Source organism: Eschrichtius robustus, chromosome 13, assembly GCF_028021215.1.
Source record: "Eschrichtius robustus isolate mEscRob2 chromosome 13, mEscRob2.pri, whole genome shotgun sequence".
Taxonomy (NCBI): Eukaryota; Metazoa; Chordata; class Mammalia; order Artiodactyla; family Eschrichtiidae; genus Eschrichtius; species Eschrichtius robustus.
In genome coordinates this window covers 55,244,119-55,259,479 of record NC_090836.1, presented here as the reverse complement: position 1 = coordinate 55,259,479, position 15,361 = coordinate 55,244,119, and the positions used below count along the sequence as shown (strand labels likewise).

The window sequence follows — 15,361 nt, the reverse complement described above, 5'->3', positions numbered from 1 at the left end:
TAAGCTTTATCCCACCATCAGGGGTTAAAGTTTCCTGAGGACAGTAGTTTAGTTCCCATCATCTTTGTATACCCAGCACAGTGCCTATCACAGAATGCATACTCAAGTGTATGAATGAGGGAATGAATTAAGGATATTTAAATATATCAAGGCCATTTAACTATTGTTAGAACTGCTTTTATATAAACTGGTGAGGAACATGTTCAAAAAGGTTTTTTTCTCAGTAATGCAATCTAGGATTCAGCCTTTTAAAGCATCAGTAATGCAGAATTATGGCATATATTTAACACTGTGACATTTTCATAATAAACTTTTTTCTCTTTTTTGGTGCCAAGTATCTATTCAAAAGTCTTGGCCTGGTATGTTAAGCAAGATGCAGTCAATTTGGACTATCTGAAAATGAGCTTTCTCTGATTTAAAATGCAATGTGAACATGTATTTTTGGGAGAGGTGGCCAGATCTAACATATAGTTAACTTTAAAATAGAAATTCACTTGCTGTATAGGAACTTCTTAATCTCTAAAGGAAGCAGGTTTTTCAAGCATTTTTTAAAAAAAATATACCGCATGTTATGAGCTTTTTCCAGCCTCTGTTTAAAAAAACAAAAAACAAAAACAACTTACTGTAGTCTGAGTTTAGTAATTTCCACATGATGCATGGTTTCTTCAAGGACACAAATTTAAAGAAAAAAGGGACCCATAAATTGTCTCAGAATGAACTCTTTTACTAGTAACCAGACAGGAGTTTACTAGGCCATGATTAAAGACAATTCATTTACTGGTTTTTGGTGCATGTTGTAAATCTCTAGAAAATATTGCTTACAAATAGTCCCGTGTATGTTTGAATTTATTATGTGAAAATGATATGAGCGGCCATTTGTTGAGCTCTTATATCCCCTACCTAGGATTATTAGGTTGTATTAGCTTCGTTCTATAGATAAGGAAATCCAGGCTCTGAGATAGTACTCATATCACTCCCAAGGAAGTGTTAGAACCATAAATACCACAGACCTGTACGGCTCCAAAGCCAGTGATATTAGGAGCATATGTAAAATAATAACAAAAAGAACTGGTGGTGTTTGTGATCAGCGTGACCGTCACCGTAGCCGAGTGTCCTAGGCTAAGTATTGTGTCTGGTATACATTAGTGATTAGCCGGGTAAACACTGATTGAACTGAATTAGTTTGATCATTTTACCCTTTGAACTTGTCTTCGGGATGAGAAAGGGGTTTTTGATCTTGGTAACAGCTTTGAGGTATAACGGACATACAATGAATTGCACATACTTAAAGGATACAATTTGACAAGTTTTGATATATGTGTACAACCGTGAGACCACCACCGGGGGTGGGGAAATTTAAGGGCTGCAAATAAAGATCTTAATTCGGCTTCTAGAGGAACACGTGACGTGGTGAATATATGCGAATGGGGAGGTCTGACGTGAATCTAGAGGTCGGCTCTGAGCTCCCTACCTGACGGCAGGGTCATCTGGCGGTTCTCCCTCCTTGGGTTAGTCTCGGGGCTACCCCGCTCATGCTTGGGACGCAGGCCTAGCTGGTGTCCGACCCTCGACCCGGCTTCCCCGCATTTCCCTAATCCGACTTCAGAACCTATCTGAGAGGAGCCCAGCTCCCAGGTCCGCACTCGCACCCAAGGCAAGAAGCGCGTCAGCCCGGGACTCCAGAGAGCCCCGCCTCTCGAGGCCATCCGGGGCATTTTGGCTCCCGGCGAGCAGCGCGCCGCCCGGGGGGCGGGGCAGTAGAGCGGGTTGCCGGGAAGGCGGAAGTGCGGGGACTTCCGGTCGGCGTGAGCAGCGTGGGGTGTCTGAGTTCTTGGGTGTCCTCAGGTGAGTCCTTTTTACCAACCGGCTGCAGTGGGGCGTGGGACTTGGGACTCGATTCCGCCGACCGTGGAAAGACTCTCAAGCCTCGTCCCTCTCTGGCAAGGTTGAGCCCGGGCCAGAGACGCAGGCCTCCTCTAGGACGAGGGTCTCCCGTTGTCTTGGTGGTCCTGGTCGGGCTTCCCGGTGCTCTGTGGGAAGTGGAGTCGTCCTTAGTGGTTCAGCCCCGCTCAGGGCTGTGTACCGCAACGCTTCTCTCCCAGCCCCTCGCAGGGCTTGCGTTGTTGTACACACGGGACAGAGTGAGTTTGTGATTGCTGCCGTCCAGAAATGTTACTCCGCCAGTCGTCCGTTTAACAAATGTTTGCTTAAACTTTACTGTGTGCACAGTGCTACGCACTGGGGGATCCAGTAGCGAACAAGACTTATTTATCCCTCGCCTTCGTGGAGCCCACAGGCCACCGGGAATGACAGAAAATAAACTTAAGAATTTTAGATTGTAACACGTATTAAACAGGAAAGAAAAGGATGAGATGGTAGAGAATAAAAGGAGGTGAGCTTACAGGAGTCAGAAAAGCTGTCTCTGAGGTACTGAAGTGAAGGATAAGTTCCCAGGCAAAGGGACGGCAAATGTAAAGATACTGAAGTCAACGTCATTTGGACATTTTTATTTTTCTTTTTTTTTTCCCAAAATAATGTCTTAGTGATTAACTGCCTATTGATGTGTAATTAACACAACAAACTGTACATATTTAAAGTGTGTAAGATATATCCATGTATACTCACACACAAACATAAATCTGTCAGCACAGTCAAGATGATGTTATAAGTCATTCCCACGAGCTTCCCTCTAAACTGTTTATAATCCCTATAATCCCTTCCCAGCCCTCATCACATCCCCACACTGTCCCTTGGTTGTCATTGATTGGACTTTCTTCAGATGTAGTTGGTGCTTGAGGATGGGGTGGAGCATGAGATAAGAGTTAAAGGAGGCAGGGGCCAGGTCACCAACACCCTTGTAGATCTTGAATATATGAGTTGGAAAATCATTAATTCCAAGAAAGACAGTGTCTGCTCTTTAAGTTTTTAAAAGCTCACGTTGGCCACCTTCTGAGGGATGGGCTGGGACTGAGGGGTTGAGGGAAAGCAAGAGTAGAAATAGACAAGTTTAAAATAGCTAGATTGATTTGAGGGGGTGGATAATGAGGAAAATTGGGGTGGGTGGGGTCGCCTGTAGGTTTGGGGGAAATCAGGATTCAGTTAAAAGATTTATAAAATATTTTGTGATTTTTAAGTTGTTGCATAAATGTAAGGTGATGGCACTCTTTGCATTTGGGGGGAAATTAAATTTCTGCATCTTGTATGGAAACTACAGGAGCTTTCAGCATTGGCTTGACTCACAGTGTGCCAGTGGCCACGGGGAGTTTGGTTTGGTGTTCTTAATTGTTATTTAGTGGCTGTATATGCCACGTTGATCCTCACATAATTTGCACATTATGCCATCATAAATCATGAACAGAGTGAAGAGTTTACTTTCCAGTTGTTCATGTTCTGCAGAGATGCCTTTTGACCTGGTTTTCCAAGGATTTGGTTTTTTGATAGTAAATAGTTGCTTTTGAAAATGTAATTTTTTAGCTTTCCAGGTAAAATATGGCTAAAAGTTTACGGAGTAAGTGGAAAAGGAAGATGCGTGCTGAAAAGAGAAAAAAGAATGCCCCAAAGGAGCTCAGCAGACTTAAAAGTATTCTTAAAGTAGATGGTGATGTTTTAATGAAAGACGTTCAAGAGATAGTAACTGTGGTGGAACCCAAACATTGTCAAGAGAAAACGCAATGTGTGGTGAAAGATGAAACTGGTGAGTTTATGTGTTTCATTTAAAAAAAAAATTATATCAACTTCCTTTTGTGGCTCTTCTTCCCTTTTTCACTGTCTTCCATTCTTTCTCACACTTGCTTCCCTACAAACGTCCTGCCATGCCCACATAATTCTTTGGAGGTGCTACTAGAGATTCTATGCTAAGCTATTTTAAAGCCACCTCATGTGAGTAGGTATGTTTTGGATTATTCAGAGAGGGCCTTTTGTGCTTATACAATAGCCTAAGTGTCCAGAAATAGACAGTACTACAGGAGTAGACAAACCTAGACACACTCTCATTGGTAGGGTACACAGGAGTCAAGAACTAGGCAGGATAGAAGGAGGTCTTTCTTCATTTTACCCTTTGCAAGATCTAGGTTCCATTCTGAGAGTCCTCTGCCCTTATATTATTATCCTAAAGATTAGTTTCCCTGTATTTGATTTTGACAGATTCTAGGTACGTTTGTGTTTTAATATAGTCTAAAGTTGGAGGCTGTATATAATGTGTATAATAGTCATTATTCTCAATCCCTCTTTCCTTTATCCCCCACCTATAAACCATTAGCACATCTTTTTGACTATCTCCAAAATACATTAGGAATCTATCCATTTTTCTCCTACTTTCATGCTTTCACTTTAATGACAGTTATCTCTTGCCTGAACCACAGTCGTAGCCATTTTACCTCTCTCTTCAGCTTTTGCTCATTTCTGATTCATTTTTGACATATCACCCAGTATGATCTTTTTAGGATATAAATCAATTATGTCATTCCCATGCTTAAATCACCTCATTATATTTCCATGTGCTTACCACAGCCTTCCTGGTCCTACTTAATCTTGTTCCAGTACTTCTCTTTAAAAAGGCTGTAACCACAAGCTGAAGTTTGCTTTGTCATTCTCCCCTCAACAGAACATTGAGAACTCCATGAGAGCAAGGAGCTTATTTGGACCACTGTATCCCCAGAACCTAGAACAGCACCTAAAATAACCATTCAGTGACCAGTTATTGAAGGGCTAATGTATATCAGGCACTATTCTAGGTACTGAGGCAACAGTGATGAATAACAGAAATGGCCTCCATCCTAGTGGGATTTACATCACATTGGAGGAGACACAAAGTAAACCAGATAAATGAACTAATATAATATGTCAGGTAGCAGAGTCCACAGAAAACCTGTATACCCTGGTAAGTTCCCAGAGAGGGACATTGTGGACATGTCCTTCACAATAGATAAGGTTGGTGATAGATGGACCACAGCATGGCTGTGCTGAGCTTCCTGCTAAGTCTTCCGTTAGAAGAGCTGGATACCTGAGTGTGACCTGGATAAGAAAGTGTGGCAGCCCCAGGATATCCCGGTCTGTTCTGTCATGAAGCTTGCTGCTTACTGCTGTTCCTCTTCCAAGTACTCTTCGTTGGAAGTGGCCAGTCATTCCTAATAGGTTATTTTCTTCTAAGGCCTGTCCATTAGAAGCGTGGGTGCACTTTTTATTGACACAACAATTTTATTTAGCTCAAGAAAGCACCTAATCCGAGGAGTGTTCTCGTAACTCGCATGTTTTCAGAACCATAAACTTACCCCTAATGCGGTAATTCAAACCCATATCTCCTAAATGTTTCCTATTTAACTTTCACTGTTGCAAAGGACAATCATAACAATGTTCTCTTTTTTTTTAATTTATTTTTTATTGAAGTATAGTTGAATTACAATGTTGTATTAATTACTGCTGTGCAGCAGAGTGACTCAGTTATACATATATATACATTCTTTTTCATATTCTTTTCCAGTATTGTTTATCACAGGATATTGAATATAGTTCCCTGTGCTATACAGTAGGACCTTGTTGTTTATCCGTTCTGTATATCATAGTTTGCATCTGCTAATCCCAAACTCTGACTCCTGCCCTCTCCCAGTCCCCTCCTCCTTGGCAACCACCAGTCTATGTCCCTGATTCTGTTTCTGTTTCATAGATAGGTTCATTTGTGTCATACTTTAGATTCCACATGTAAGTGATTTCATATGGTATTTGTCTTTCTCTTTCTTACATACTTCAGTTAATATGATAATCTATAGTTGCATCCGTATTGCCGCAAATGGCATTATTTCGTTCTTTTTTTTCTTTTTTATGGCTGAGTAGTATTCTATTCTATATATCTACCACATCTTCTTTATCCATTCATCTGTCGATGGACATTTACGTTGTTTCCATTTTCTTGGCTATTGTGAATAGTGCCACTACAAACATAGTGGTGCATGTATCTTTTTGAGTTATAGTTTTGTCTGGATATATGCCCAGGAGTGGGATTGCTGGATCAAATGGTAATTCTGTTTTTAGTTTTCTGAGGAACCTCCATACTGTTTTCCACAGTGGCCACACCAACTTACATTCCCACCAACAGTGTAGGAGGGTTCCCTTTTCTCTATACCCTCTCCAGCATTTGTTATTTGTAGACTTTTTAATGATGGCCATTCTGACTGGTGTGAGGTGGTACCTCATTGTAGTTTCGATTTGCATTTCTTAATAATTAGCAGTGTTGAGCATCTTTGCATGTGCCTATTGGCCATCTGTATTTCTTCTTTGGAGAAATGTCTCTTTAGGTCTTCTGCCCATTTTTTGATTGGGTTGCATAACAACATTCTTTAGAAAGTTTCTTAGTGACTAACTAGCTGATGTCTCTAGTTCCTCACAGATACTTTTTATGCCTTTCATGGTTGTGGGAACACATTGCATCATGTGTATGATTCTACTGAATGTGCTGTAAGGAGTTTTTTGAGTGGTAGTCAAAGATCTTTGCACAAATAAAGGAATTTTTTTTTTTTTTTTTTTTTGCTTTTGTAGTTTCATGCCACTTTTAAGTTCAGTGTCCTCATTGCATTAATGTGCTTTTTCATGGGGTTGCATTCGTGAGTATTAATAGTTTTTCCATTTTTTAATTCAGATGACATGAAAATGGAGACTGATATTAAGAGAAACAAAAAGACTCTTCTAGACCAGCATGGGCAGTACCCCGTATGGATGAACCAGAGGCAAAGAAAAAGGCTGAAAGCAAAGCGAGAGAAAAAGAAAGGAAAAAGCAAAGCAAAAGCCATCAAGGCAGCGAAGGGTTTGGCCTGGTAGACCCTTAAAAACTTGAAAAATGCCACATGGGACAGGTCTTTGATTAGAATGTATACATTGATTTCAGCTTCCACCAAATGGAAACTTTGTTTCCATTTTTTAACTTGGCCTTTTTCTTCAATTCAAGCCCAAGGTAACTCCTCAAATTTGTCTTGGTAACTTGAATAAAATATTTTCTTTGATGAATGAAAGCTACACTGATATTTTAATTGAATGCTATCCAATATGCAGGGATTATCAGACATCAGAATTCTCTCGAGTATTAATGCGGTTGTAATCATTCAGTCTTAGGAAAGATGAAACATAATATTATACTGACAAATTTGAGCTAACTCAGATTTAAAGTAAATTACATATCATGTGAAAATATGTCAGTGGATCGTATAAGCAGTACTTGTTTGGAGTTTTGATTTTGTATAATTCAGAATAAAAGATACTCTGTCTAGATCTTGAAGATCTGTTCTTTCATATATCCTTAAGGTTTCCTAGTAGTAGAGGAGACCAGATTCTTCAGTTAAATTTTTTAAAAATTTTACATTTTTGGGTGGAATATTGACATGTGCAAATTATTATGCTCCATCTTTTTAGGAGATTAGAAGATCCTGGGAACTAGTTTAATATGCTTCAGTTTTTATATTATTCTCAGAGTATGATTCTCAGAATTAGCTTTTCTGGATGTGTGGTGAAAAAAATATATTACATGGTCATTAAGTTTGGGAAATGCTACATACTTGAAGAGTCAAAAACAATATTAGCTTAGTACAGGCATATCTCGGAGATACTGGACATTCAGTTCCAGACCACTGCAATAAAGTGGACCACATGAGTTTTTGGTTTCCTGGTGCATATAAAAATTACGTTTACACTATACTGTAGTCTATTTTACAATAGCATTGCATGTAAAAACACGATATACATACCTTAATTAAAAAATAATGCTGTTGGAAAAATGGCGCTGATAGACTTATTTGACAGAATGTTGCCACAAACCTTCAATTTGTAAAAAAAAAAAAAAAAAAAATGCAATATGTACAAAGCGCAATAAAACGAAGTATGCCTATATAGTCATATAGAGATCTAGCAGACTTTTCCAGGTGCTAGGGACCCAGGGAACAAGACGAGGTGTCTGCCCTCATGGGTATGTACTCAGAAGAGGCTGTTAGCTTCAGAGAAAACCAAGTTAAAAGTGAGACCTAGTGGAATAAGGTCACTTAGGCATCAGGTCACAAATTTTGTACTGGGCACACAGCTATGCTGGGACACAGTATAGAGATAAATAGGACAAGACCCAAATCTTTTAGGAGATTTGAAGCTGAAATTTAATGCTATTAAAATCTTAGGATTATTTTATATAATAGGCTTTTGTCAATCTATTCAGTGGTTAGTTCGCCAAAAAGTTAGTGGATTATTTTTAAATACTTAAGGAAGCTAACAGAAGATGTGAGTTGGAAAGTTCAAAAAAGTTCATGGCCTTTTTTTGCCTTTTGGTATAATTTTGAACAACAGAGTTTGTGAGGAAAAGGCAAATACATAAATGTTTATTCATGAAATAAAAATTTGCTAACATTATCTAATTAAGCCATGATAATATCAGCCTAAATATACCAGCTGTTTCCTTTTTTTTTCCCCATCATAGGAATTGTCTACATCAGTGATGTTACACACTTAGTTCTTATTTAAAAGTTGGCAGCATCGTTATGTATGTTTTTTCTGGATTTTTGAGGTCAGAAGCCAGTACCAGGGATATCGTGTTTTCTGAGGCTGATAACCTCCAGTTTCACTCCAACGGTAGGTAGTAGCTTTGAGCTTTCATCCAGGGCCTTTCAGTGATGTTAGGCTGGTCATTTACGGTTGTCTAGTCATGAAGTTTGTACAGTCAGGATTTAACTTAAAAGTTAACAAAATCAAAACATCACTATCAAAAAACGTATTTGAGAAACATGTTCTCAAGTGTCCTATGTCCTCTGGCAAGTTGGCTATGAAAGAGAAATTGTCTTGCATAGCTTGTGATGGGGACCTCTACAGTCACTGAGTTCCTGAACTGTGTGGCCAGCAGGATTCTTCCTACCTCCAGATTTTAGCGGGAGATTTAGACTAGCATTCCAGAATGAGTGCAATGTACGATCACTTCTTTGTTGCTTTTTTCCTGGAGGTTATAAATTGAGAAGTATAGCATAGTCCTTTAATCTCTTAAATGGTTAGCTTCATAAAATTTGTCATCTCTTTGACTGATGTTTTCCAGAGAATTCTGTAAAACCACCAGATGGAGCTCAAGCTAAGCACCAAATCATTTTTTGGAATTATATTGAGTGGGCTGAATCACATTAGGGATTGAATGTGACATTTTATTTTTGGTTTTTAAGAAATTAAATTTAAAATTAAAATCATCTAAGGATAATCAAAACTGCTTTCATTTATTGGTTGCTTTGCATATCAGGCTTTGTTCTAAATTATTTAATCCTAAACTCTTCAATAGAAGTATTAGCTCATTTAATCCTCCCAGCAATCCTTTGAGTTTGGTATTGATATTATCTCTCTATACACCAGGGGAAACTGAGGCACACAGGCCATATAGCTGGGATTCAAAGTCAGACAGTCAAGCTCCAGAGCCTGTGCTCTTGCAGTGTCATTCTGCCTCTCAAGGGTGTGCAAACTCTTGCTAAGAAAAAAAGGTAGTTTTAGGGTAGAATACTTGTTTTTGGTTCAGTCTGTTCGGGGGGCTCAGGATCAGATGAAGAGCTGGTTTCAGTAGAGAAATGATTTATTGACCCCCTTCTCAAATCTCTAGGCCTAAACCAGACTGGAGTTCCTTTGGTAGCATGCCCTTAGAATGGGCTGATCCCATCCTAAAGGTATAGCCTACATTCAGTGGTACCCAAGCTACTAATCAGAGAAGGAATGTGAACTGCCATTGACACTCTAAAGTAGAATCAAGTGGTTTTGACTACATGTTGTTTTTTTTTTTAATAAATTTATTTATTTATTTATATTTATTTTTGGCTGTGTTGGGTCTTCGTTTCTGTGCGAGGGCTTTCTCTAGTTGCGACGAGGGGGGCCACTCTTCATCGCGGTGCGCGGGCCTCTCACTGTCACGGCCTCTCCCGTTGCCGAGCACAGGCTCCAGACGCGCAGGCTCAGTAGTCGTGGCTCACGGGCTCAGTTGCTCCGTGGCATGTGGGATCTTCCCAGACCAGGGCTCGAACCCGTGTCTCCTGCATTGGCAGGCAGATTCTCAACCACTGCGCCACCAGGGAAGCCCTACATGTTTTTTTCTAATGTCACATTTTAGATACATCTTCCCCCTACGAACTAGTACATGCTGCGTAGAGTAAATACGCAGCAGAATATATTTGCTTATGAGGAAATCTGAATATTTTCAAAATTTGGATCAATATATCTGGGATATGATTTTTAGGAGTTGGAGAAAAAAAGTAACTGGCTATAAATGACTTGATTTAAATATCTGAAATGGACTGGTGTTGATGGTGAGGGTAGTGGTGTGTAGGAGTCGTGAAGTGCTAGCCACAAAATAGAATAAATAGGGGAAATCTAAAGAGACCTCAGGGAATCCCCAAATTTATAAATACTACAATTGAGATGCAGATGGTGGGCTGTTGACTAAGCTTACTAGCTAAGCAACTAACTTCTGATGCCACCTGGCAGAGCGATTCACATTCATGCTATAGTCAAAGAATACAAAGCTTTTCCCCTGTATTTGCCAGAATGTAAAAACACCATTGCAGCAGGCACATGCCAGTTTAACAAGGAAATGTTGAGGGGGAATAGGAAACTGTTAAATACTCATGCCAGGTTAAGGCCACTGTGTTGTTCCCAGGGCCCCATCAGGCAGCAGGAGGGCCAGGGCGAGGTTTGTGCCTGCTTACAAAAACCCTTAAACTTAACACAGTTGAATGCCAAGAGTCTTTCGTACCTATTTTAGAATAGGAGAAGAATAGGATGCGATGTCAAATAGGACTCATTTGCTAGAATACTAGTAATAACCAACATTTAGAGAATGCTTACTGTGTTAAATGCTTTACCTGTATTATTTCATTTAATCCCTAAAACAATACTGTGGGGTCAGTACTCTTATTATCTCTATTTGCAGAGGAGGAAACAGCTTTGAAGAGGTAAGTAAAGTTGCCTAAAGCTATGCAATTATTAAGTAGTGGGCAAGGCTGTCCCAGAGTGTAGAATGAATGTCTCTGATGGGAAGCTTCAGAGACAGGTTTTGATTGAATCTAAGGAAGAACCTTCTAACTAAGATGTTTGTTGGGAGGTGGAACAAGCAGCTTGGGAGGACTATCCTGTCAAGCTAAGACTGGACAGTCACTTGTTTGGAATGTGGCAGAATGGACTCAAATATTGTACTTGGAATTTCAGTAGAAAGCTGGTGAAGTCCTTTCCAGCTAAGAAGTGCCTTGCAGGAAGTTGTCACTTTGAAATGTATTGTGCTTATTTTGCCCTTAGGTAGTTTTTTGGTACCCCATGATTGCAGACTTAAGTATCTTTTTGGTGGAAGTAACAAAATCTGAAATCTTAAATTTGTTAATGTCGTTAAGTCTGGTATTCATTCCACTAAGTTCCACTTTAAAGTATGGAAAAACGTTATGAACATCTGCTTTAAACAATGAATGGGGTGAAGTCCTTTGCATTTTAATTTAAAAACGGCATAGTTTTATAATACATTAAGTTTATAATATGCAGAGTGTGTTTAATTTCCTAAAGCGATGACGTGTCTTGGCATTATGCTGTCTTACGGAACACTTTCTCATTCTCACATTGTCTTTATAGTTTTCAATATCAGCAAAACCTTTAAATAGTCTTAGTTGGGTGTTGTGTATCACTGTACAGTAACTGCTAGTACATATGGTATTTCTGATCCGTGTAATAAAGTACATTTGTCATGTATCTTGTGATCTACATACCTTTCAGCTGTTACTTCATAAATCTGTTCCATCAGAGAACTGCTTTGTACAGCAGTGGTTCAAGCTGCTTCTAATAAACTAATATTTTGTGTCTTTTATATGTAATCAACGGGGAGTATTATAGACTTGTGCCTCTGTGGAGAAACATTCCACTAAACTTCTTTTCTCTTGACAATAATGGGGAAAAAAAATAGCTTGGGAAAATCACAGATGTTCAAGAACATATGTTGTTTGCTCCTAAAAGTCAGCTGAAGATCTTTTGTATTGCTCCAGGTTTTTTGTTTGTTTGTTTTTATTTTTTTAATGCTTTAGAGAAGAAACAGTTTGAGATATGTGATGGGAGCACGGGGAGATAGGATTACAAATTTCAGTGGAGACCCACATTGGGTGCTATTTTTCAAACTTCTAAAAAGCTTCATCTTGCTCACACTAAGGGGTGATATTCTGAGCAGAGTGGTAGGCAGTTGGCCAAAGATTGGTCATTCCTGCGTGCTTTCCTACTCAGACATAAGCATTCTGCTCTAGGTTTAGTCTTTGTTCTGTCCCAAACTTCAAACTAATACTGTCTTCACAAAAGCATAGGTATTTACTAATGCAGGCAGCCCCTTGAGTAATTGGATAGGAGCTATTGTCTTTCTCCAGCTGTAGAAATTTGCTCAGTGGGTAAGCTCTCCACAGACTAGGCAATGGGTTATTGATAACTGTATAGTAAAATATTCGTGGAAAATGCTTAAAGAAGCTGTATGCCATGGGTGAAATTGGTATGGTTGTCCTTTATAAGCCTGTGAATCTTTAAGAAGAGTTGCCATAAAGAGAATGGGAATCAGCTGTTCCGAATCTCCACTGACGAAATGGGTTTTAACTGTAGCAGAAGGGATTTGAGTTAAATGTAAAGAAGAACTTCCTGAATGTGAGTGTTATTTAAAGCCAGGTATGGGTTGAGAAGAGGCTGTTGAATAGTCTCTCTGGAAGAGGGAGAGCGCTAGAGAAAGAAATGGAAGGGGGCAGAGAGTGGGAGACCCCCACTTGAGATGATTTAAATGTAATTCTGCCCAATGGTTATGAGTCCTTTATTCTCTTTTCTCACACTCACATCTCAGGTTTTGAGGTTTAGAAGGTCAGACCTGAAGAGTATACTTTAATCATTAGAACTAAAGTGCCAGAGGACCCCTAGGTCTGGAGGTTCTTTTGGTGTAATTCTTAATTGAAAGGAAATGCTAAGTTGTGACCAGTGGATGAGAAAATTGACCCAGGGTTGATTTTCCACCCTTGTCATTAAAGACCAGTGTACACACTGAGCTCACAGTGCCAGAGAGGAATTTGACATTGAGCAATTTCTGGAAAGGCAAGTGGTTGGTAGGCTGTGACCACTTAGGCTTGGGGTGGGTTAGAGGGCTGGGGGAAGGGTACAGCTGCCACGTCGCTGCTTGGGCATGTGCCTACTAAATATTTTTTCCAGGAAAACTCCAGCAGGACCAGAGGGTTGCAGATCAAACTTGGCACTTTAAATTCCAGAGAGCAGAGACTGAGAGGACAGGGAAAGTTTACCCTTTCCTTTTTTTTTTTTTTTTTTCCTGTCTGTCACCACCCTGTCCTGTCCCCATTTGGTACTCTTTTGCACCTCCCTTTGCTTTCCTTCAGTCTGTTTTTCTTGCATATAACTGAAAGAAAACAAATTTTTTTTAAATAAAAACTTAAATCTGTGAGTCAAACATTCTTTATTTCTTAGGGAAAAAAAAAAATCCCACCAAGTTTAGCTGTAAGTGCTTTTGTTTATAAATGACCCCTGGCATTTTTCTTTGTGGTCCAGTGACAATAGCTCAAATAGATTTCCCACTTCTGTGCTGTTTTTCCTCATCAGTTTGTCTTTCTCTCTTCCTCTGCATTTTCCTCTTTTTTTTTTTTTACTTTTTACTTTTTACTTATTTTATTTATTTTTTTTGGCTGCATTGGGTCTTCATTGCTGCACGCAGGCTTTCTCTAGTTGCGGTGAGCGGGAGCTACTCTTCGTTGCGGTGCCCGGGCTTCTCACTGTGGTGGCTTCTCTAGTTGTGGAGCACGGGCTCTAGAGCGCAGGCTCAGTAGTTGTGGCACACGGGCTTAGTTGCTCCATGGCATGTGGGATCTTCCTGGACCAGGGCTTAGAACCTGTGTCCCCTGCATTGGCAGGTGGATTCTTAACCACTGTGCCACCAAGCAAGTCCCTCTTTTTGTTCTTAATAGTTTTACTACCTATGCATGAATCCCTAAATACCATACCTTTGTTTTGCCTATTTTTATTTTCTTTATTATTTAAAAAAATTTTTTTTAATTTATTTTTGGCTGTGTTGGGTCTTTGTTGCTGCTCATGGGCTTTCTCTAGTTGCGGCGAGCGGGGGCTACTCTCTGTTGCGGTGCGTGGGCTTCTCATTGCGGTGGCTTCTCTTGTTGCGGAGCACACACGCGGGCTTCAGTAGTTGTGGTGCACGGGCTCAGTAGTTGTGGTTTGCAGGCTCAGTAGCTGTGGCGCACGGGCTTAATTGCTCCGAGGCATGTGGGATCTTCCCAGACCAGGGATCGAACCTGAGACCCATGCATTGGCATGCAGATCCTTAACCACTGTGCCACCTGGGAAGTCCTGCATTTTCCTCTTTAAAAAAAAAAATTTTCTGCACTGGCCTCTTTTTCTGTGTGGATATTACTTCAATTTCCTCCTTAGGCTCATATCACTGCCCTTCTTGCATTCTCTCTCTCCCCTCTCATCTCAGTTTTTCCACTTACTATGTTTTTCTTTCTCTTCCTTTTCACCCTCATCTTCTAACCTTAACCGGATGCATAAATAGAAGATATACTTTACAACAGGGGCAGGCCAATTGGCTGGTCATCTGTTTTTGCAAATAAAGTTTTACTGGAACATAGCCAGGCCCACTCATTCATGTGTTTTCTATGACTGCTTTTGTGCAACAGAGGCAGAGTTGAATATTTACGAATGAGACCCTCCTCTGGCCTGAAAATCCCAAAATATTTACTATCTGGCCTTTTAAGAAAAAGTTTGCTGAATCCTGCTTTAAAATATTTTCTGTATTTATTAATGAAGGCTTTTTGTTCTTTATCTGGAAATTCAGGTGAGTTGGATCTATTTTATGTCTCCCTACTTAGTGAAATTGAGTTGCATTTTATATTTGCAAATTTCCCCCAAATTTCTCACTTAAAGGCAGTGGTATCCAAAGAAAAAAGAGAAGCTTACCGTCCTATCAAAGCTAAGTGGGTAACGGTGGTCGTTTGTGGCGTGTGTGTCTGTGTGTTTAGATGTCTTCCCCACCTTCCACCTCCGACTGGGCTCTTTTTAGTCTTTGGTGGGGGGGAAAAAAGATAATTCCATTGTAAAGCTCTTCAAAAATCTCACAGCCAACTTTTCCTTTAAGTCTATGAACCATTTTTGGAAATGTTAAATGCTGGAGAAAGGACTCTTAATTTAATATGGCACCTAGAATACTGACACATATAAAAGCATTTCAATGTAGTTTTATTTGGTGGGTGGTCTATCTGAAGATGTTTCACACAACTACCCTTACAGATTGGTTTCATTAACATGAAATCAATATGAACTAAAATAGTCATAAGACTTAAGGCTGAAAAATGTT

The 15,361-nt window shown here is 39.8% G+C and overlaps 1 protein-coding gene and 1 long non-coding RNA gene across 2 annotated transcripts in view; both read left to right on the top strand.

Moving 5' to 3' along the window:
• The first annotated feature begins 1,624 nt into the window (after positions 1 to 1,624).
• LLPH (LLP homolog, long-term synaptic facilitation factor) lies at positions 1,625 to 7,001 on the top strand. Its single transcript, XM_068562031.1, has 3 exons — positions 1,625 to 1,845; positions 3,475 to 3,694; positions 6,632 to 7,001. The coding sequence occupies exons 2-3, from the start codon at positions 3,490 to 3,492 to the stop codon at positions 6,808 to 6,810; spliced, it is 384 nt and encodes a 127-aa protein (XP_068418132.1). The 5' UTR covers positions 1,625 to 1,845; positions 3,475 to 3,489; the 3' UTR covers positions 6,811 to 7,001.
• A 1,336-nt stretch (positions 7,002 to 8,337) lies between these two features.
• LOC137775621 (uncharacterized) overlaps positions 8,338 to 15,361 on the top strand; it is a 34,641-nt gene continuing 27,617 nt past the window's right edge. The window contains exon 1 of the long non-coding RNA XR_011076050.1: positions 8,338 to 8,598. This is a non-coding gene — a long non-coding RNA (uncharacterized lncRNA). The remainder of the gene's footprint in view (positions 8,599 to 15,361) is intronic.

Excerpts from the sequence above, each read along its gene's own strand:
- LLPH (XM_068562031.1), top strand. The coding sequence starts at position 3,490 with ATGGCTAAAAGTTTACGGAGTAAGTGGAAAAGGAAGATGCGTGCTGAA. Across the intron at positions 3,695-6,631 it reads TGTGGTGAAAGATGAAACTG|ATGACATGAAAATGGAGACT; the intron begins GTGAGTTTATGT and ends TTTTTAATTCAG.